Source organism: Micropterus salmoides, unplaced genomic scaffold (assembly GCF_014851395.1).
Source record: "Micropterus salmoides isolate LMB-PRFRI ecotype aquatic unplaced genomic scaffold, ASM1485139v1 Ms_hic_scaffold_10, whole genome shotgun sequence".
In the NCBI taxonomy this organism is placed as follows: Eukaryota; Metazoa; Chordata; class Actinopteri; order Centrarchiformes; family Centrarchidae; genus Micropterus; species Micropterus salmoides.
In genome coordinates, this window is record NW_024040041.1 from 25,154,007 (window position 1) to 25,178,252 (window position 24,246).

At 39.9% G+C, this 24,246-nt stretch overlaps 2 protein-coding genes across 2 annotated transcripts; both read left to right on the plus strand.

Annotated features, from left to right (window-relative positions):
- Positions 1 to 499: 499 nt before the first annotated feature.
- Positions 500 to 12,398, plus strand: rab5c (RAB5C, member RAS oncogene family). Its single transcript, XM_038704635.1, has 6 exons — positions 500 to 623; positions 7,189 to 7,534; positions 9,711 to 9,862; positions 10,098 to 10,220; positions 10,342 to 10,435; positions 11,095 to 12,398. Exons 2-6 carry the CDS (start codon positions 7,369 to 7,371, stop codon positions 11,220 to 11,222), a joined length of 663 nt encoding a protein of 220 aa, XP_038560563.1. The 5' UTR covers positions 500 to 623; positions 7,189 to 7,368; the 3' UTR covers positions 11,223 to 12,398.
- Positions 12,399 to 14,026: 1,628 nt separating this feature from the next.
- On the plus strand, positions 14,027 to 20,771 carry kat2a (K(lysine) acetyltransferase 2A). Its single transcript, XM_038704569.1, has 18 exons — positions 14,027 to 14,251; positions 14,585 to 14,708; positions 14,861 to 15,006; positions 15,142 to 15,231; positions 15,495 to 15,676; positions 15,789 to 15,980; positions 16,720 to 16,826; positions 17,083 to 17,187; positions 17,389 to 17,525; positions 17,616 to 17,824; positions 17,896 to 18,022; positions 18,524 to 18,634; positions 18,721 to 18,864; positions 18,964 to 19,078; positions 19,160 to 19,196; positions 20,195 to 20,258; positions 20,356 to 20,440; positions 20,578 to 20,771. The coding sequence occupies exons 1-18, from the start codon at positions 14,027 to 14,029 to the stop codon at positions 20,769 to 20,771; spliced, it is 2,394 nt and encodes a 797-aa protein (XP_038560497.1).
- The last annotated feature ends 3,475 nt before the right edge of the window (positions 20,772 to 24,246 follow it).

The following is a 24,246-nucleotide window of genomic DNA, read 5'->3' on the forward strand; positions in this document are numbered from 1 at the left end:
AGCCTAACATTAAAATGCTGCTTGTGTCTTAATGCTTAATGTTACAGATGCCTCCGTCCGTCTGTTTTCCCGTGGTTGTGCATGTTCATCAGTTGGCCTGCAGTATAGTCTAGCAGCGACAAGTGAGTAAAAAAAATACACAAGGTGAGCACATGCACCCTGGAATTACAAATAAAACGTAATTGAAGAAACAAATAGCTAAGAAACAAAACCTGAAAACGGATCTGTGTTTTGTAAAAGAAGACTTTGTCATAGTGTTTTTTAAGATATGTCAACATTTTACATTTAATCTGATGCTTTAAAAAAGCTGTTTGAAGTGTGTATGTTTTATTTAAATTTAAATGTAAATCTGATTAATTATTAGGATTTACATTCACGGCTTTTTGATGACTTGGTGCAATATGTGTACGTTTGAAATGACACTGACTTAAAAGGCCCTGCACCCCCCCCCCCCCCCTCCCCCCTCGTGCTGCAGAAAGTGGTGTCTTGTCATTGGTCAGACAGCCACTGACAAAAAGTGGGACGTTCCCGGAAAAATCGCTAACCGGAAGGGAAGGCCAGAGCCCAAGAAGAAGAACAAGAAGACAGCCGCCGATGAGGCCAGCGAAAGAAGAAAAAGTATTGTAAGTACAAAAAACTAGAACTGATAGGAGATGGTGGTAAAGAGGAACATTAAACCCATGTTTGACTCCTTTGTCGTCGAGTTGAACCATATTTAGACACCCTCTGTCAACATTTTGCTCAACTGATCAGTCAAGTCCGGGTTCAGTCGAAATGTCCATCAGAACGGATCGAGAAAGGCTACGAGCTTCTAGCCCTGTGAGACCACATAAAATGTCCAGAAAGCCTGGGGACATATGACATGACGTTTATGCTAGCAGCAGGCACAATAACAAGTCTGAGTCCCCGAGTTGTCAATTGTCAAACAGCTGACGCCATGCGGGGCCGAGAAAAGGAAAGTTGTCTATTGACGTTTTCGACACTTGGCTGTATCTGCTAATCAAGCTAACGCTATCTGAATTCAACTTTTCCTTTCCTTGGCAATAGTATATATATATATGTCGACGATGGATGCTAGCAAGCTAGTGCTAATGCTGGATTGATGATCAATAGCTGACGTTAGCTAGTTGATGTTCGTTAGTAAGTTGGTAGACTTCTTGGTACAGCAAATATATATCTATATCTGCTCTTACTAGCCAGTATAGCAACAGTTCACATTTGGGTTAGCTAACGTTACGTTACCGTAACTTAGTTGATAAATTATTGTAAACAGCAAACCTGTGTATTTGGTTACGTTTATTGGTTAGCTAGTTAGTCAGCTTATCACTCTAGTAGCTAATCACAACCAGACAGAAGTAACATTTTAACTATGTAACTTTTGCTTTTCAGATATATTTGTGATTTTAGCTTAACTGTAATTGATAACATTGGTAGCATGCACTAGTAGAAAAACACTAACCCACACTATGTGATCATCAAGTAGGTAATAATTGTTGTTACTCTCAAGTCATGGATGTAACGTTAACGTTATAGCTGTCAAGCCACATGTATTCCTCAAGTACAGTAGATCAACTTTAAAATAGGCCGTTTGACAGTTTTTAATCTCCCTTTTGTGATGTTATTATGGTAAATGTTAGCAGACATCAATGGACAAGTTTCCCATGAAGCTTTAACTTAGGCACTTACCTGAAGTAGTAAATAGGGTTCACAGTTTCTTACTCTAAATGCCAGCCAACTTTTCCTTTCTATAGTGCCATCACATTATCATAAATGTGTCATTAATGCTGACAGCATTTGTGTTGTAATCTGGCCAATTTACATAGTTACGGTCATTGTGTGTGTCCATTCATTTAACAGTAAACATATTCACATATGCAGGTATCTTCATAGCTCCTGTTTATGGTGGACAGAATGGATTCACAGTTACTTGCTTGTGCTCTTGTGTTTATGGTGTATGGACTTTGTCTCTCTAAAGTGGTGACACATCTTAGCCAACGTGCCCTTAAAGAAGGACTGTGAATTTGTCCCCCATCCCATCAGTTAACATAGTATTTGGGTTTGGGTTTAGTAAGAACACACCTCAATCATCTCACACTGTCTTTCTTTCAGCACTGTCTAAAGTTGTGAGTACTGTTGAACAGACAACTTGGCTTAGTAGTGGTTTAATTTCCTAAAGTGTTCCATCAACTATGCCCCAACTTATTTTTTTGCAGAAAGAAGCAGATTTGAAGCTTTTGTTTTGATCATTTATGAAAAACTGCTAGCACAGCATAAATGGAAAATGTATAAGGCGCAGGAAGGAATTTACTTCAGTTGCAGCTAGTATTGGAACAAGTATTTGTACTTGGATTTTCATGCATAAAGAAAGAATTTGTAAGAGATGGTCTTCCTTTTGTATTTTCCTATGCCATGTTTAGATAGACAAAAACTGTGCAAGACTCAGCCCATATTGTAAGAACTTCCTCATATGGTGAGCAATTATGTAACTTATGTTATCTGAAGAACCACTGTTGTTCAAATTAATTGGTTAATTTAGGTTTTTTTTGCTGTGATTTGACAGGGAGGTGCTGATTTTGTGCTTATGGATAACTATATTTCTCTATTTGGGTATCGAGCTGTTCCCACAAAAGTCACAAGAAAGGGAAGTGTCTGTGATTTCCCATTGGCTTTGCTAACTGCTAGTGATGAGTATCCTGTTTGCTTTTCCTGAGAGATGTCACCAGTTTCCCTGTCACTGTTTGCAAAGCCATTCTTTATTAGTACTGTAGAAGGGCTTACCTTGGATCTAGAGCTTTTTCGGTTTCATTAGAAAATCTCAAGGATTGTTCTACTTTCTTGTATTTGTTGTGTTACATATAAAACTTTTGCCAGTAATGTGTAGGTCTTGAATATATTGTTTCCCTGTACATGGAAATTTGCTTCTTTGAACTGTCTGACCATTTGGCATAATAGACAAAAGGAGAATGGCTCATATCAGACACCACCAGTTTGTCCACAGGACCCCACCCTTTCAATAAAGGTATAGTGCCACCAGCCACAAAGGTTGTTGGATTGCTACTTAAGAAGAATTTGTGACTGACTTCAGATGTTTGCAGTCATTATATATTATATGCGCTTTTTTGTCCTGAACTAAATTTTGACCTATAATGGAAAACTTTATTTAGTTCTTGAAATGAGGCATCTTAAGTTGTTGCTGTTGGTTGAAAAATACATTTAAACTTCCATATTTTGTTTCTGCTGAAGATGCAGAGAAGAATCAAACCTTATCCAAATTGTCGTGCCACGGCAGTTTCAGACTTGACACTCAAATATCATTTAGGGCAATGTGTTTGAACCAGTTTGAATATCATTTGAATATCAAGTTTGTTTGTTCTATCTTTTTTGTTATTATGGAGCTGTGACAAGACAACACAGAGGAAGGGAATCAATTGACTCAGGAGGCCACAGCGTATGCTTCCATAAAGTGAACAGCAATTAATAATAGGAATATGTTTATATTTGTATCTATACAGGTTTTTAACATATTTAGGTGTTGAATGCACTGCACTCCCTGCTAAAGGCTTCGCTTTGATACCATGCTGGCAGCAGACTATACAGGAGGCCATGATGAATATTTCACAGGCTCTCCCTCTAGTTTGCTCTCCACCCCCTTTCTCTGACCCATGTCTCACTGTCTCTCTCTCCGACCCACTTCCCTGTGGAGGTCTTCCTAGCCCATTAGGGATGCCATCAAAGCATCCATCGCAAGCAGCTGATTGCAAACTAGACAGCCACTTCTACCTTTACTGCAGCACAGTATTTTTGTGCTGGCAAAAATAGTTGTCACAAGTAAGTAACTGTGCTGTATAACAAAAGTTTTTTTTTCCCTAAGGCCTGTTGTTGGTGTAGGTCAATGTTATCCACTTTTCCAAACCTTACAAATCCAATTATTGGATTATTGGGGTCCGTTCAATTGCATGTTCATAATAAAACACTGACTGTTAAATAAAATACGTTTTTTAAGTGTTCTCTAAAACTCCACTTGTTGTTGTTACAGGACCCTTCTCTACTCACTCAAACAAATCTAAAAAAAAAAAGTGCACCTGAAGATTAATTGCAATACAACACGTCGCAGTGTTTACCAAAGAAGGACCACACCAAACGATCGAGACCAACGTGGTACCGAATGACATCAGCATGGTTATGTTCACTGTTGCTTTGCGTGGTCCTTGCTTGTAAAATATCTTCCATGTCTTCTAATGTGGGCTAATCAAATCTCTCTCTCTCTCTCTGTCTGTGTTTCTCTGCAAAGTGCTAAAATGGGTCTATATATATATATATATATATATATATATATATATATATAGCCTTCTGTGGTAATGTCTGGGGAAACACCACTTATTTTGAAAAAATTGCGTGTTTTGTGTCATCTTCACTCACAATGAAGAACTTCCACGGAGACAACACGTTGTAGCTGTGTCTGTTTTCCGTCTGATTCTGTGCCATTCATGCGCACAGTAGCACAGACACATGAGACTGATCAGCTGGTCACCGTTCATGGCCGATCAAGCCGAAAACTGCCCAATTCTGGCCACTGGCTGATTGATCCGTGCATCTCTGGTTATTTTGTAGGTCTGTTTCCATAAACCCAGTCCATCGCCCCCTGCTTTTCTTTGCATTGTCTAGTGAGGAAACAGGTGAGAGCTCAGCTCTGCTGCTCAGAATCAAATGTGTACAGACTGACTGACCCAGTGAAGACCCAGAGTGCCTTTATTCCTTGTCCAGCTCTGCTACGGCTGTGAGGGATTCCCACTGCTCTTTCAGGCCTTGTGATAGTGTGTGTCCACTAGTTAGAAACCGGTGAGACAGCTGTAGTTGGCTACAGTTGTACTTTCATGCACCTTTTCAGATTTGGTGGGCTGCTGAAGCTTAATTATAACACATACGATGACACTGTGTTAGAGACAAGTTATTTTTGCATTAGAGAAAAAAGGGGAAGACGGAAGGAACTTGTATGTTTTTGATATCGCACGATGCTCTGTGATTTCTAAAATTAAACTAATGCTATAATACATAATGGTAGAAGTAGACCCGCACAGCAGAAATGAGTTCATATGATAAACATATGCAGCATGGTTGGTACACTGTCAAATGAAGCATGCTTGTTCTAAATATTTTATGGACAGGGCTGTGATCTCTTATCACATGCTGAAGCTTAAGCCCGGCTCAGTAGTGAGCTGAGAAAAAGGCTTGCACAACCAAACTCTAAACTATAGACAATCAGTAGTGACACCTTTTACTTCAGGTTTCGTCATTCTTGACATTTTCTTTCTCATTCAGAAACAGTCTAACCTCCTAATTGTCTTCAGTATACATTGCGTTTCTGCATTAAGTTGTCCCAGTGACAAAGCTGACACTATCTCAAGTTTTAATGTGCTCAGCAGTAAAATGTCTTCTGCAATCTTCACTTCCTGCTTTGAGCTGAGTTGTGTTTCCTGTCCTTTGACCAAGCAGAAGCTGGCTGACCTCATGTGTATCACCCAACTGAAAAAAAAGATTAGACAAGGTTTCAGATACGTAAAGCAGGCCCAAGTGAAGAGAATATGGTTGGCTTATTTTGAGATCTTGGTATGCTGTTATCAAGTAAAGTTTTTTTAAGCTTGGGAGTCTCAAACTAAAAAGTTTAGATTCAACCTGTGTGCTACAGGTTCCTCTTATTACAGATTGTAAACTGCCACAACAAGACTGAATCAAAATATACTGAAGTACATTTTATTTATGCCGTTTGGACCTCGCAAAACAAAATGTTGTCACTAGACTAATATTGTATTTGTACTTGCCAATTAATGTCAGTGTTTTAGATTAAGGTCATTATGTGCTTTAGTGTTGCTGCATGGAAATGGACACAAAGATCTTAACACTACTAGTCATGGTGTAAAACTGTGGCTATCATCTGTTAAGAGTTGACTCATGGATCAAATGTGTTGAGCTTATGCTTGGGGAGGGCGTCTAACGCTAATTTCTATGGGAGATTATATATATGTATATAACCATAACCCATGTTTGTTTTTAATTTCTTCAATTGTAGTTTTGCATTTGTTTAAACACCTACCTCTGTACATTTGCACCATCAATTACTATTACTTGTACTATGTACTACGTACATGTAAAACACACACTGTTAGGACAACCTGTGGGAACATGACACACAGTTTCAAATAAAACACAAGTGTTCTCCACCACTTGTTTATACTAAACATGGTTAAATAATAAACTCTTCATCTGGAGGCCCGACCCCGGTGTGATGCAGGTTTCTGTGTCAACAACTTAAACTTCAAATTGTCTGATGATAATCTTGGCAAAACCAAAAGCTGTAGTGCTGAGATATTTTAAAGTTACAGAATATTTTACTTGAGTCAGTACTCTAAATTGGCAACTGAAACCATTTTACACGCTTTTATTTCTTCACGTTTGGACTATTGTAACACTCTCTTTACCTGCCTGAATCGAAAATCTATTGATCGGCTACAGTATTTTCAGAATTCAGCTGCCAGGCTTCTAACTAGCACGAAGAAACGTGATCATATCACTCCTGTTTTGGCCTCGTTACACTGGCTCTCAGTATGTTTTAGAATTGGTTTTAAGATTTTACTGTTTACATTTAAGGCTTTACATGGTCTCGCCCCTTGCTATATTGCTGACCTATTAGTACCCTACATACCAGCTCGTAACTTGAGATCCCCAGTTAAGGGGCTTTTATTTGTCCCAGAGACCCGGCTGAAATTGAGAGGGGACAGAGCCTTTGTGGTTAGGGCACTGAGGCTCTGGAACAATCTAACCGAGGAAGTTAGGTCGGCTGAATCAGTAAACTCTTTTAAATCCCTTGTTAAAACATACTTTTATCGAAGAGCATTCCCTGATTTTATTTGAAGTATATTTTGAAGTGACTTTTGTTTTTTGTATTGTTTTTATATGTTTTTATGTTATAACTGCTTCACGTTAAGCACTTTGTAATGCTGGTTTTAAAAGTGCTCTATTAAAAAAAGATTATTATTATTAAAGCAGGAACAAGAGATGAATCTGTTTGTTTTTTTAATTATACCTCTTTGAGTTTTAACTGACTATAATATTCAACACACAACATGATTGTTTTAATGGAAAGCCTGTTTTGTGTTTGGAGTAATATTCTGAATATGTTTTGTTTTCCAGCTCCCACTGGTGAGGACTCCTCTTCCTCTGGCTCATACACCTGCCTGAACTGAACTTGCCCCCCCCCTCCCCCCCGTCGGGCTCAGCCTCACCAGCCCCTGCACCAAGGCTAAAGTCAACCAGACATCTTCCCTCTTCTTCCGGCTTCTTCTTCTTTCCCTCAGGTTTCAACACTGCACTATGGCAGGGCGAGGCGGACCAGCACGGACCAACGGCACTGCAGCAAGCAACAAGATCTGCCAGTTTAAGCTAGTGCTGTTGGGGGAATCAGCTGTGGGAAAGTCCAGCTTGGTGCTGCGCTTTGTCAAAGGCCAGTTCCACGAGTACCAGGAGAGCACCATCGGAGGTGAGGGTTTTGTGTTTGATCCCCAGGATTGTCTCTGCTCTCAGTCGTGCTTTAATGGCATCATGGCTGTACATCTCTTCAGCTGTAAGTTACAGCGCAGAGGGATAATTCTAAACAAATCCTTTATGATATTTAAAAAGATATAATCAATGGAATTATTTAAATATTCCATTACTAGAAATTACATAGGGATTTTTACACTCCAACAACATAATAACAGAAAAACCCAACCAGTTTTGATCTTGTTTTTTTATTTTTTTGAAGGAACTATCATTGTCATAAATGCATCATGTGGCTGTACAGAATCTTTTCTTGTTCGCATTTTTACACACAACTTTTTCAACGTGTCAGTGGACATAAAGTGAGCGCTGAAGTAGGGGAAAAAAACACATCCTCGCCAGTACTGAGGAACGGCTTGCTTGCTGGTCTTAATCTTTTCTGTTGTCAGAGGTTGTGCAGCATGAGTGGCAGAATGAGTTCTTTGCAGCTGATCACCTGACTCTCCCATGAGCCACCAAGCTCCTCACACGGCAGCCATGCCATATGTATTGATTTCACAGAAATCAATACACGATTCTTAACATAGAGCTATAATAATGAGCAGAAAATGACTTTAGAGTGTTCTGTAAATACCAGTTCTTGAGAAGCAGAGGGGCGAGGTTACTTTAAACAGGAAGGAATTGAGACAACAATGGAGGTTTCCTGGACCTCCTGTAGATCACCGAAGCTGATCAAAAAGTATTGTTATATTTTAAAGCAAGAATATGATGATCTGCCTGTAACTTTAACATTGGGGTGTTAATTGCCTATCCCCAGTCCAGCTGGGAAAAACAACAGCGACAGGTTTCCCGCTGGAGCTGCTGACTTCTGAGACTGGACTTGTAGTTCATTATTGAATTGATGAATTATTATTGAATTGCTTCTTTCTCACTGGCTTCCCACAGCCTCAGCACCCTGGTCTGAATCCCCCAGCTTATTGCTGTAAATAACAACATGCTGGGTATGTGACAGCAGGGCAGACAGAAAACATGGGAAGAGAGAGAGAGAGGGTCCAGACTTTTATTTGGTACACATTTTAGCCCCCAGGTCGCAGTGGTGGCCTGTGAGACGTTTTCACTCAAAGTGAAGAAAGCTTCTGTCACCTGCAACTCTTGATCTAACCATTTTATTCCTCCACTGCAGTCCAGTGCAAAGCTGATCCCCCAAATGTGTATTGACAATAAGTTACTGCAAAAGAACTATAAGTCTTACTTTTGATGTACATATAAAAAAACTGTTGTTGTCGGGAGATCAGGGCATCCTTTTTCGTGTTCACTTGCAGTAGTAATTACAACCCTTACAAACAGTTAATGATAAATTGATTAGTCATCATTAACGAGGTTGACAATGTAATTTGTGTCCCTAGTAGATACGTCTGTAAAACAGTGAAAAGCACAATAGAAGAGCAGGAATTAGTCAACAATAACTGAAACGTCGTTCAGCTAATAGTTTGACTAAGAGGTTGACTATGTGGTGTAATTCTATGAAGACATTCATATATTAACTAGCAGCAGAAGTTCTTTTTGCGTCATTACTTTTTTGTTTTACTTTGCACCAATGTTTCCACCAACCTTCCTGTATCCGATGAGTAATGTGGCTTTAGGATGTAGGGACAGGACGCTCAGTGCTTAGACTGCCCAGAGAGTCAAAAGCACGTATGCATCTCAGCATGTTTTACGTTCCAGTGAACTTGTGGTCAGCCGCTTGCCTAGTCAAAGATTACAAAGCTTTAAAGTATTTGCTATACAAGCGAGTGCTCAGTTTCCTCTGTCATGTGACAGTCGGCTGAGTAAGCCAGTTGTGTGCAGTTGTGCCTGCTTGTTATGTGCTACATGATGATCTTATTGTACACCTGATTTCCCCCCCCCCCCACTCTTTTGTGTATTTCCAGCTACATTAATGGTCAAGCTCGCCCATTTGGTGTGGTTGATTTAGCACTATACCTACCCATATTCAATTTAAATCTCTTTTTATTGTTTATTGTTTTTCTGATTCTACCTTGTGTCATCAAAGTTTTAATCACTGCATTTTAAAGCTTAAATATTAAACTTCAGCCCTGTAGATAACAAGTCTGGGATTTTCTGCTCTGACACCCCCCCCTTTCTTCTCAGTCTTACATGTTTTATTTTCTGTCCAGCTGCCTTTCTCACACAGACGGTATGTTTGGATGACACAACAGTCAAGTTTGAGATCTGGGACACTGCAGGACAGGAACGGTATCACAGCTTGGCACCTATGTACTACAGGGGAGCACAGGCTGCCATCGTGGTCTACGATATCACCAACACAGTAAGTCACATGGACTGTGACGTCAGCCAAGACAGTCAAAAGTCTTGTGTCATTTGTTTGTTGACCCTTGTCTTCCAGCCTGGATTGATGATTGCTTAATTCAAGAGATGGCTACAGACCTTTGCTCTTTTAACTCTTACAGTGATATGTAACATGTAAAACCTCTATCAAGGTTTAAAAGTTTAAAAGCACCGCATATATAACTGTATTTTATTTCTTTTTTTCTTTTTGAAAGGATACATTCACACGTGCAAAGAACTGGGTGAAGGAGCTCCAGCGACAAGCCAGCCCGAATATTGTTATTGCACTGGCAGGAAACAAAGCAGATCTGGCCAACAAGAGAGCTGTAGATTTCCAGGTAGAGATTAATTTTTACAGTCTGACATTGAAGTTCTAAAAATTCTTTAATGAAACTCTTGAATATATTAATATAAGCAGTCAATTTCCCAATTTCTGTGTTTGTGTGTTTATTTCTGTAGGAAGCGCAAGCATATGCAGATGACAACAGTTTGCTCTTCATGGAGACTTCAGCCAAGACTGCTATGAATGTCAATGAAATTTTTATGGCTATAGGTAAGAACTAACAAAGACACACTTTACTGTCATGTAGAGCTGCAACAATTAGTCTATTAATCGATGTGTCGATCAATTGAAAATAAATTTTCAAATATCTTGATAATTAGTGTTAATTTTCTTGATTAATAGTTTTGTTTATAATTTCCCATCTTCAATTTACTTATTTTAACTGCCCATCAGTCCCAAGAAATTCAATTTAGTGTACTGGAAATCCTCACATTTAAGAAGGTTGAACCAGAGAATGAATGAGTTAAAGGATTATTCCTCTTTTAAAATAGTTTATACATTTTCTGTGGATTGACTAATCAAGCCAAAAAATGATTTAGGCTCTATTTAGCCATTTCTTAAGTAAAAATTACAAATGTTTAATATTTCTGATTCTCATGTGTGAAAAGTTGCTGTTCTCTTGAAGTAAATTGAATATGTTTGGGTTTTGGACTTTTGGTCAAATAAAACAAGACATTTGATAATATCACCTCAGGCTCTAGAAAATAGTTTTCACATTTTTTTCATCACTTTTTTTATATTTTTATTAATAGTGTTTACTATTTTCTGATTAAATGAATTGGCAGAATAATTGAAAATGAAATGAGTCATTTGTTGCAGCCCGACTGCCATCTTGCCAATTAATTTCTTGTACTCCTAACTCAAAACAGCGAAGAAGCTTCCTAAGAACGAACCTCAGGGCGGAGTGGGCGCCGGTGGACGAGCCAGAGGCGGCGTGGACCTGCAGGAAGCTGCACCGCATGGCAGGAGTGGCCAGTGCTGTGGGGGCGGGAACTAACCAACACAACAATAAGTCCGCTGATCCGAACCAATCTACAGCTACGATCAACCAGACCAGATATTAGCCAGCTGTCAAACAATGTCCCATTGGTCATATCAAACCATGGTCAGACCAACCACCCTTTGAGCAACACATCATCAATTAACTGTTTGGCAAATGAGTCCTCTGGCCAGCAAACTGCCAGACCCCACTGACGGATCCAGCTGATGAACCAACCAACAGACCAAGAAATCAACCCACAAGCGTAGTGGCAAAATCATGTTTTAACCCCAGGACTTGCCAATCCATGACCTCTCTTGATGATGGACACTTGACGTCACCTTAGGGGGGGAAAAAAACATCCCATTCATGGAAGATGGAAAAAAAAAAAAAAAAAAAAAGATCAGTGATTACCAATGGCACACAATAAGGCCATCTTTCTCACGTTTGTTTCTGTATTTGTGTAGGGGGGGGGGGGAATTAACGCAACCAGAAGGAAAATAAACAGGCTGGTTGGCCCTGTCCTTTCTCTTCTACCCTCTGCTTTCCCACGCACCATAAATTAAGTATTTCGATGATGGTTAAACTCCAATCCAGGTGCATGCAGCAGTCCTTCGCTTTTCTGTCTTGTTCCTGGTCAGCTTCCTGGAAAAGATGAAGCGGGAAGGTTCGTAACAGGAGAATGGGAATGGACTGATATGATAGATAGATGATAGGGCTGTGTAGATTGACTTATTACATTGTTATTGTTTTCACTATTATTATTATTATTACTCCAACTTCTTTTGACACAGGCTGTTCAGTATGATTTTAAAGCCTAAACTTTAAGGTTTTACAATCACCCATCTATGTTAAACCATATACAGTAAATAGTACTTTATTAACATTGTCACCCATAAGTAATTTTAGCATTAATATAATGTTTTTGAATCATCAGTGTATGACAACTACATAAAGCAAGATATGATTTCTAGACCAAAATCACAACTGTGTATTGACAACATTGCTGTATTTGTATCAGACTCTTCAAGTTTATAATCAATCAGTAGTCATTGTCAAAACTATCTTCACAATCTCTACATGATGTTTTGTTAACCTTAATTATTTTGTGATGGATTTTTTTATGTCAATTTTTTTCCTGGAGATCTATGGTATTAAATGCACTGGTTCTGTCTCATCATCTTTGTGAATTGAGATGTTATCGTTGGCTTCTTTTTCTTTTCTTTCTTGGTTTTTGCTCTTCATATCAGGGAGGGGATTGCTTTCAACTGTGTTGTCATCCTGTTATGGCATCAACAGCTAGCACAACAGCACCTGGACAGCAACCACTGCTGGTGGGGGGATAACTGGGAGGGTGGGGTCATGGGTAGAGTAAGAAGGAGAAAAAAAAAACATTTTACCAATAAACAAGGGGATGGTATCTCTTCTGTATGCCTGTTTAATCATTTCACCTTATCCAAATATTAATGTCTCAGACAATTACCAGTGAAACATTTGCTTTTGATTATCCTTTATTTAAAACATCCTAGCTCCCCACCCTAATTATCACTTTTTTTTTTTTTAATACACCAGAAACTACATTACACAGAACCATTACAACAGATCAGACGTGTTGCATTCATGTGCACTTGCTATGCAGATACCCATACATCTTTTCTGTGTTGCATGTTACACAAATGAGTCTATTCAAGGCAGATATGCTGGCACTTCCGATTACCTTTGCAAAACAAAAGAGAGACTCTGTCTTAAAAATATTATTTCTACCAGTAGGCCAATTAAGTAAAGTAATAGTTATTGCATTATTTGACATGGTTGATAACAAAGTTAACTTCATTAATGTATTTATTGTGTATATTACATGACAGTGAACAGCCTTATTGATGCCTCTAAATAAGTTTTTTAATTTATGATTCGTTTTTTCAATCGCTTCATAAAGTCACGTTATTTGGAAAAGTTACAACCGGAAGTGATGGCATGTTATGTCTGCCTATGTACTTTGGACGAATTTAAGGTGCTGCAGTTAATGATTGTGACCACTGGAGAGCAGGGAACCCTCGCAATTCTTCTGTAATCTCTAATCTAAAGGCAAAATAACAATAAAATATAAATAGATACAGAAATAGGATTTTTAAATTAAAATATACCATAAGAAATTTGCTAAAATTGAATAAACACACGGCAGACGGAGAACTAACCACTGGTGTGTAGAAGCCAATGTGTGGATTGCGACCATGGACTGAGGAAGCTACTTCTGTAGGCTAATTTCACAGTCTATGCATATTACTTATTGTGAGAAGGTAATCTGTAAGGTCTACAATTTCCTCGCGATTATAAAGGGTTTAAGAACGAGTTTTTTTCCCGTCAGTCTGTTTATGGCAACCAGTGACTCTACTAAGTCAGTACACAGTTAATAAATTTACTAAGAAGACCTTTTAATATAGCTAGAGGTGTGGTTAAGCACTATGGGTTACTCACTGAACATCAATCAAGGCAACCATGAAGGACTCGGGCATCAAGGCAGACAAAATAGTTACTGAATCTTCCGGTCAAGACATCCAAAATAAAACATTAAAATTAGGCAGCTCGCTGTTCTAGTTCTACTTTGTAAAGTTGATACTGTGTGGGAAGGTCTGTTTCGAGCGTAAATCACTTGTTCTCGGTCTTTGAATTCTTTACGTATGAACACCTTTGTTTTAATGGAAACATCTCAAGTTGTTTCCACTAGTTAACACTGCTGCGGTCATCTTAACTCCCATTTTGCCGACAGCACTTGAAGGCAGCATATGAGCTAAACGGGAGCGGAGGAAGAGTCTAGCAGCGTTATGTCGGACCCGGCGGCGCAGGCCTTGCAACCCCGGCTTCTCCAAGCCCAGTCTACTGGCTCAGCTGGGTCCAGTACTCCCGCGACAGGCTCCGGGTCGGGGAATAGTGACCCGGCCAGACCAGGACTTAGCCAGCAACAACGAGCAAGCCAGAAGAAAGCCCAAGTCCGAGCTTTCCCACGGGCGAAAAAGCTTGAGAAACTTGGCGTATTCTCCGCATGCAAGGTAGCTAACGTTAGCTTAGCTAGCCAAAGTTCACCACAACAAAGCACTCTTAGGTAGTATTAGCATTGGTGCATATTGCCATTATAGCACAGCTAAGGAATTGCAAACGAATAAACATAAACAAATGAACGCAGTAACCTTACGTAACTGTTAACTTTTGTAAGTTAGCTAGCTAAACGGTCTCCCAGGCATTGGCACTGCATCTTTGAAGATGCTGCATGTATTATCAGCTAGCTTAAGTTTAGTCATTCATTAACGTACAAAAACTGCAGTTGCGTTAGTCACTGTTTACGTTGCTTTATTTGGTGTTGAGCATAATTTGCTTATTCGCAGGCTAGTGACACATGCAAGTGCAATGGATGGAAAAACCCAAATCCACCATCAGCCACACGTATGGACCTACAACAACAAGCAGCCAGCCTGAGCGAGCCGTGCCGCAGCTGTGGACATGCTCTGGGTACAAACTAACCAGCTTCCACTACAGCACAGCCTTTTTCCCACCAACAAATAAAGCTATATTCCTCGGACTTCTTCCACAATGTTGTTTGACTTCTATGTTTGTAGTTTGACTTAACCATATTTATGACTTATTTAATGCCTTGCTTACAGCTGATCATGTGTCCCACTTGGAGAATGTGTCCGAGGATGAGATTAACAGGCTGTTGGGGATGGTGGTGGATGTGGAGAACCTTTTTATGTCTGTACACAAAGAGGAGGACACTGACACCAAACAGGTCTACTTCTACCTTTTCAAGGTAACCTAATGTGCATCTCACATCAATGTAAGAGGTAAAACAGATCTACCAATAACTGCGAGTCTATGTGCATGATATTCTTCAGCCCAGTTTAACAGTCAACGTTGTTATTCTTTTATACGGTATTTCCCTTAGCTGCTGAGAAAATGCATCCTGCAGATGAGCCAGCCAGTTGTAGAGGGATCTCTTGGAAGTCCACCCTTTGAAAAGCCCAACATTGAGCAGGTGAACATAAAACTAAAATGATCTACAGGTCATGTCCTGATGGTCAGCAGTAGCTGGAAAACCAACAGGATAATCCTGCCTGTCTCAGAAGATGGGCATGCTTGTTATTTGTGTCTTGTGCTTTATGCCCTTGTCATGCATTGTATAGTTTTGTATTGGTGTACCTGTGGAAAAGAGTTTGAAGACAAACAAACTTATGCCAGGATGCTGCTTCGTTGCATTTGCCTCTTTTTCTTAATCTTTTGTTTCCTTTTCCTCCAAAGGGGGTTTTGAATTTTGTGCAGTACAAGTTCAGCCACCTGGCACCAAAGGAAAGGCAGACGATGTTTGAGCTTTCAAAGATGTTCCTCTTATGCCTAAATTACTGGAAGCTGGAGACGCCAACGCAGTACCGCCAGCGCACCCAGAAAGACGATGGGACAGCATACAAAGTGGACTACACCAGGTGTGTGGGTGTGTTGTTCTTAAAGAAAGCAGGTACATGTGTTTACCTGTTAGATTTCTGTGTTGGATGCTGATATCAGTCAATAGCAGTATTTTTTCCGTGTGACTCCCAGGTGGCTGTGCTACTGCCATGTCCCCCAGAGCAATGACAGCCTACCGCGCTATGAAACCACTCAGGTGTTCGGTCGTAGCTTGCTCAAATCCATCTTCACTGTGACTCGACGCCAGCTCCTGGAGAAGTTCAGAGTGGAGAAGGACAAACTGCTACCAGAGAAACGCACACTCATCCTCACACACTTTCCCAAGTAAGGGCAGACTGTCTTGAAATAGTTTGTGTCTCTCAGCTTTAATGACAGCTGAAAAAGATATGGATTCAATTGAGCAACATGGGGGGCCTCAAAGGGCTCATCGCTACACTGCTATACAAGGTTTTTGAGGATTTGCCTTTGTGCACCTTAGCATAATGATGATTTGACCACTCAAAGCGCCAAATGTCACATTCATCCCATTCATACACTGATGGAAGGAGCTATGGTGCCAACTGCTCATCAGAAAAAAACCTCATAATTCATGCACACTCACACAGCCTACAGGAGCAATTTGGGCTTCAGTATCTTGCCCTAGTACACTTTCACATGCTGACTAGAGGAGTTGGGAATCTTGTGAATTATACTGCTCTACCTCTAAGCCACAGCCACCCTGAACAACTGTTCATAATAATTTAATACAGACCATTAATACATTAACATCAGTGTTTACAGAGGGACCTTATTTGTAGGATCAGGTGATTTTACTGACCATGTATTTGTGAGATTACATTCAGGCTTTAGACATCAAACCACAGTGTGCAAGCTGCTGTGTTTGCAGCAGAGGTGTAGGTGTGTGCGGGGAAAAGAGAACCGAAGGGAAATCCGATTAAATTAGTGAGTAAACACTAATATAAGGTGGATAATGAAGTACATTAAAATGTTGAAACAAGCTACTAGAAACAGAAAATATATTGTGCTTGCCTTTGATAGAACTTTTTATGCTGAATATCATCAGGTTCTTGTCCATGCTGGAGGAGGAAATCTATGGCGAGAACTCACCCATCTGGGAGGCTGACTTCACCATGCCCGCCTCCGACGGCACACAGCTCGGACATCAGACAGGTGAGGACAGTACTGTACTCAATTCATCATAACCTCTATAAACAATAAGTGTGGGGATTTTTTTGAGCAGGGATTAACTATGACAAGTAGAGAATGTAAAATCCTCAAGACTTAATTGATCCCCTGAGGTAAAATTCACATGATGCAGCATGCTAAGAGACACAGCAAATGCATAGGAAACAGATTAACCAGAGCAAGCTTTTGCTGCTGTTTAGTTTGTTTAGTAATTATTTACCTTGGTGTGTCTCAATTGCAGTGATCAGTCCTGCTGCAGTATCCGGCTCCCCCGCTCTGCCCAAGGGTCTAAGCAGCATCTCCTCTTTGGGCAGCATGGACCCAGGAGGTGCAGAGCCCATCACAGGTCTGTGAACACTGCTTCTTTGATTCTTCATTACCTTTCTACCAGACCCTCAGTAGCTACGGTGGTACCATATAAATGTCTCATGCAGTTAAATAGAGTTGTGTAATATTAAAAGCCACTCTAAAACACCCAACACACTCTGTGGCTACATATGTTACTCAAATATTTATATGCTTATTGTAATCACTGCTGTCTGTTCAGGAGAAAAACGTAAACTTCCAGAGGCGATGACCCTGGAGGATGCCAAGCGGATCCGTGTGATGGGAGACATTCCTATGGAGCTGGTCAATGAAGTCATGATGACAATCACTGACCCTGCTGCTATGCTTGGACCAGAGGTAAGTCATTTAATGTAGGGGATCTGGTAAGGGAAAAGGGGCTTGTTAAAGGTTTAGACTGTAATACTCACAGTCTATTGATATTCATAGACTAATCTGCTGACGCCAAATGCTGCCCGTGATGAGACTGCCAGGCTGGAGGAGAGGCGGGGTATCATAGAGTTCCACGTCATTGGAAACTCGCTTTCCCAGAAGTCCAACAAGAAGATCCTGATGTGGCTGGTTGGCCTGCAGAATGTCTTCTCTCATCAATTACCTCGCATGCCCAAAGAGTACATCACACGGCTGGTGTTTGACCCGTAAGTAAATGTTGTTGTAGCACATGTTATCGGATGCCTGCGCACTGTTCTGATATGTCCATCTTCCACAGGAAGCACAAGACCCTTGCTCTTATCAAAGATGGCCGCGTCATCGGTGGCATCTGTTTTAGGATGTTTCCCACTCAGGGCTTCACTGAGATCGTCTTCTGTGCAGTCACATCCAATGAGCAAGTTAAGGTACATGATAATCATTCACACTCTTCAGAGTTGTGGCTGTCCAAATAATGATTAAAGAAGTCCTTGTCAACACATTTTCATTTGTAGTATATTCTTTAGCATCTTTTTAGTTTCTTAATGACACGGACACATTTATAAAACACCCTAAAGCTAAGAGGAGCGGTCCAAGTTAGGGCAGCAGTCCTAACTTTAACGCTACGTCCACACGTGACGGCTACCTCACTGAACTGCTACATCTCACACACATGTGGTGTCCACACAGATGACTTTTCTGCTGCCAGCCCTGTCTTTCTTCATGGAGTTTATCTTTGATAGATACAATACAAAAAAAGCCTGGAGGGACTGGTTGCTGCTCTAATGTGGTGAAAAGCTCAATAATTGTTTTTAGAAAAATATTCTTCAGTGGTGCAAAATTATTTGCATTTGGAAAGATCAGAATAGTATTGAGATGCCTTATGTACTTATGTAAACAAATTTCTTCTCTGGTATTTTTAATGGAAGGGCTATGGTACCCACCTGATGAACCACCTGAAGGAGTATCACATCAAACACAACATCCTCTATTTCCTCACATACGCTGACGAGTACGCCATTGGCTACTTCAAGAAGCAGGTACTGCAGACATGACTTGTACATTAGCTTTGCCCCTGTCCTCTCCCTCCACCTTTTACTTTCAATAATTTGTCCTTTCCTGGCAGGGCTTTTCCAAAGACATCAAAGTGCCGAAGAGTCGATACCTGGGATACATCAAAGACTACGAGGGAGCGACACTCATGGAGTGTGAGCTGAACCCGAGAATCCCCTACACTGAGCTCTCTCATATTATTAAAAGACAAAAGGAGGTATGAGAGGCGGTGAGATGTTCTAATTAAAGCAAAAAATGTGTTTTCTGAATCTTTGTTTTTAATATCGCAGAAATATTTAATGTCAACGTTTAACAGATTATTAAGAAGCTGATTGAGAGGAAACAGACCCAGATAAGGAAGGTTTACCCAGGTCTCACCTGCTTCAAAGAAGGTGTACGACAGATCCCAGTGGAGAGCATTCCAGGCATAAGTGAGTGTTTCGTTTGTTTACAATAAAAAAACAAACCAACAATCTGTATTATCATATTACTTACACATATTTTCCTTCCAGGAGAGACAGGCTGGAAACCCAGTAACAAGGAAAAAGGGTAAACTTTTAATATATATTATTTAAATGAATGTTGTAGTGTTGAGATGCCTGTGTTCTTGCTGATGTTATTATCAGGTGCTCTGGAAGAGCATCGCTGAGCTATAGAGCTGGAGGTTGTTCAGTATGTCTCGCATAAAGCGCTTTTATGCTCCTGTACTAATAGATGTAAATGCCAACACCCACCCAGAGCGCCAAGCAAGACTAAAGTTCCTGCTTACAACAAGTAAAGCTATCTGTCCATCAGAAAAATCTGTAAATCCCCGAAGGTTGAGGCAGAGCAGCCAGAGGACATCAGAAGGAAAACCAGAACATATTTTCTCCATAAAATCTGATCGAGTTATAAAGGTGTGCTTTCATACTGTGATCAGTGATGCCTGGTCTCGTAGCCAGACCTATCGCTACACTGCGATTCACAACTGTGCCAGCTAATTCCTGTCCCTCTGCAGGCTTCCAGAATTTGGCCATTCAGAACAAAGTGTTGTTTTGGGCAAGGTGGGCTTCAAGAGACAGGAGCTGAGTGTTCAAACAAAGGTGCCATAGAGGTGTTGAAACTATGCACAGTATGAGAAAAATGTTTTTTTGCACATTAAAGCACGTAAACATTTTCTACTAGACACATTCTGAAATTGTAAAACCACAAAACCTTGTTCTTTTTCTAAGGAAGTTCATGTCACTCCCCTCTGGATCCCAGACCGACCTTATCAATACCACGGAAACAAAAAGATTAGATAAGGAAGGTTTACCCAGGTCTCAGGTCTCTCAAAAATCCATCATTGAATGCTTGGCCTCTAAAAAATGTACCCTGCCCTGAAATGCGTTTGTGAAATATAGGGATTCATTAATGTTGTTGTATGTATGTTGTATGAATGTTGTTGTGTTGTATGAATCTGATTAAAATGCATAATCTCATTTGGAGATCTCAAAGTGCTTTTTTTCCCTCTATTCTTGTCCAAGTGTAGTCAATATTTTACTAATTTATCATTCCACATTTTGCAGGAAAGAGGTGAAGGATCCTGACGTGTTATACAACATGTTGAAGAACCTCCTGGCCCAGATAAAGGTAAGGGTCAGCTGTTGATACGAGACAGCAACACACACAAACACCACACGAGTAACAAGAACATAGACAAACCAGGACTTTATTATCTCTTCAACAGACTCATCCTGATGCCTGGCCCTTCATGGAACCAGTGAAAAAATCGGAGGCTCCAGATTATTACGAGATCATCCGCTTTCCCATTGGTACATGAACATCTGACTGTATAGCAGCTTATTTTCTTACTGATTACATCGTTTAGTTCCTGCTTATGTTACAGAAACTATTCATTCCATTATTAATACACAGATTGTTGTTCTCTTCTCCTGTTTTGTCTCCACAGACCTGAAGACCATGACAGAGAGACTGAAGAACAGATACTATGTGACCAAGAAGCTTTTCATTGCCGACCTGCAGCGAATCATCACCAACTGTCGCGAGTATAACCCTTCAGACAGCGAGTACTTTAAGTGTGCCAACACCTTGGAGAAGTTCTTCTACTTCAAATTAAAAGATGGAGGCCTGATCGAGAAATGAACTCAGCCACAGAATTATTTAGTGATTTTGTAACAGATGAAGAATGACTTTACAGCTGCCACACACCAAGATGGAGCAGATAGTGAGGAAAACTTCTCTAACTATTGTCCTGAGTTAATAAATGGGTATGTACATGACTGACAAATTTTAAAAGGGCATTGTTGGAGTTGAACAAACATAACAGAGGGTTGTTTGGAAATATCAGAGCCAGTTGAGCATTGCTGTCAAAGTGGCATTACCTTTCCCCTTGAAGTGATCTTCCGTCATTTTCTCTCTTCCAGTACGCAATGGGTTAATACTCTGCATATACATGTGTCATTAAGTGTACCAAAGTTATAGGTCCAAGTTGAAACAATGCCACACTTTCCACCATTATTTATAGTATGATTTGACCTGGTTTTGTCACGTTGAATGACATTTGTTCATTCCAGTTTGCTTAAAACTCTTCACCCGAGCTGATGTATGTGTCGTGTAGTTCTTTTCATAGAAAACTGGACCTCGGGACCTAAAGCCACGTTGCCTTCAGTTACTGACAGACACTTGAACATCCCAGCCATCTTCATGGGTATTAAGACAAAGTGAGTGGTGAAGTCTTTAAAACGCTTCGCGCTGAAGGATGGACAGTACTTTGACTCTTGAGTAGCCTTGAAACGATTTTATCCGTAGATTGGAGAACAGTTAATCGAATACAATTGTTAAAGTCGATTATGTGCAAGTTTCGCCACATTTACTGGTTTTAACCTACTTAAAATTGAGGTTGTATTGCTTTTTTCTCTTCATTCCAGTGTATATTGAATATATTTGGATATTTATTGACTGTTGGTCAGAGAAAAGGGCACTTATTTATCATTTGGGCTTTAGGAACATTCATTCTTAACAAACGACTACGAAAACATCACAGATTAACCGATAATCGTTTTGTGGCAGCCCTACTCTTGAGTAGTTTGAGACACTGCTAGTGATGGACTGGGCATCTAATATTTCCAGCACTTGTGTGCTAAACAATAATTTCCCCAATCGTTGCCTTCAAGAAAACACTTGTTTTCATGTTGACAACATAATAGATGCTTATTTGTACAGTAAATATGATGCATCCATACTATTACAAACCATTTCCATTGGCAGGGTTTTGTTCCAGACCATTTTGGATAAGGTCACATATTAGTATAGCTTTTATCATGCTTGCAGGTGTGATACTGTAGTTGTTGTCATTGATTTGTTCTGTTGCTAGACTCTGAAGTAGTCACTTCCACACACATATGCTAAGTAGTCTATATAGTGTACAGCCACATGTTTGTGGTGGTCGCAGATTTACTGGCTAGTTCACGTTGATGAGATCTAAACATGGTGGAGATGAAAACTAGCCAGCAGTCCTTAGTGATTCTGGACTTTTGGAAAGATCCCACCCATACACAAGCTATAGTGGGTGTTAATGCATTACAGACAGTTTACAGTTTGAAAACATAAAAACCATCCAACTTTTAGCCACTGTTGCAGTTTTTTTCTTTTACAGTGTTACAAACATTAATGAAATGTTTAACACATTTCGTTTGTTCAGCGGTCAGTGTCAAACAAAGTGCTTCCTGAGATGCATCCTCTGCTTTTATGGGAAGTGTCTGATGCTGGGTGAGCCTGCTTGTTGAATGTTCCATTGACTTGTATGTATGTGTATGTGTGTGTGAGGTTGTGTTTATTTTGTACTTGAATCATGACTAGCTTTGAATTACTGAAGTGATGTCAGTGTTGCATTATTCAGGGTTGTCAGTTGCATACTTCTCCCTCAATCTACTTATGCTGCATTTCAGATTTTCTTAAGGTCAGTCTGAACTTTCACCTGTTTGAGGATGGCTACTGTCTCTAGTTATGGTATTAATGCCATTTACTGTAAGTGTAATACTGTTCATAACAATAAAGTTGATGTTTTTATTTGTTTTTTTTAAATAAACACTTAAATGTGTAGGTGCTTTCCAAGATTTAAGGAAACATAAATTACTCGCTGGGAACAAAAAGGGAATGCAACCAGACAGGTATGAACTTGAGTCACTTCACTCTGATTCCAGTCAGAACTAAATCAAGATTTTGGGAATTTCAGGCTTGACAAAATACAAAGACTTGTAAGACAACTTTTTATTTTTATTCCTTTTGTGGTGAATACTAAATAAACAGGACAAGTGTGTTCAAGTCGCAGGTCTCCCCTTAGTGACCCAGGTTGCATGCACTTTTGTTTTTATAACATTTGTTATAAAGTTGTCATTTTTATTTATATAGTCTAAATTACCTCAAATGGCTTTACAGCATACAGCATCCTGAGACTTATTGTTCTTTTTAGTACCAACAGTACTTCTCATGTACTTGGTTTTTAAGTGTGTGGCAGTAGGCTGTAGGTTTCACTTTCCTGATGTAACAAAAAGTAGGCAGGGCCCAGTTGAAAGACAGTATGAAAAACAAGTTTGTGGTGGCCTCTCTTTCAGTTTATAAAAAAATCGCTCAACGGTAAACCTGTTATTATAGTTTAAGATCAATATAAGTTTATCCAGGGCTAGACTATAAAGAGTTTATTGTCAGTAAAGTTTGGGCTTCCTCATGGTGAAGACTAGCCGTTGTTCCTCCAGAGCCTCCCTCAGTAGGGCCACAGATGCTTTAGTTTTGTTTCTCTGTATCACATTACCACAATTCTAAAGGTCTTGTGATTCGCACTGTCTACAGGCAGAGATAACCATTTTTATATTAATGTATATTATCTGCTATGTAGTAAAAGGGAGTTACAAACTCCAATGTGTTATATGTATTTTACTGAATGTAGTATATTTATCATGTACATTTTATTTTTTATTATTTTTCTTTCAGCAACCTTTTTATATAGAGGTAGAGGTAATTGAGTTTTGGGGTAGTCAAGACCAGAATGTATTGTCCTGCTAATAAAGGAATAGGAATCATTTTATATTATTGGTTAAGACAGACAAACTGGTTAAGAGGGCTAGCTCTGTCCTGGACTGTCCTCTGGACAACACAGAGCAGGTGGGTGGGAGGAGGATGCTAGTCAAGCTGAAGTCCATCAGGGACAACAGCTCCCACCCCATGCATGAGACAGTGGTGTCTTTAAGCAGCTTCTTCAAGTGTGAGAAGGAGTGCTACCGCAGGTCCTTCATTCCAGCTGCAGTCAGACTTTTTAACTCGGAAGCAACATAGTGTGACTATCATATTGCACTACTGTTTAACATTGTATGCGTGCCTGCTATACACCAACTGCAATACTCATTACCACTACTGCACTTTATCTAGCACAATCTGTGCAATGTTTAAACCCGGTCCTACCTGCACATACCTGCATCTGTAAATAGTATACATATTTATTCCAATTTTAATTCCTTTATAGTAATTTAAAGTCTATTTTATTTGTGTACTGTTTGCTTCTGTTGTGGTTTGTTTTTTTGTACTGGAGTTGATGCAACAAGTGAATTTCCCCATTGTGGGA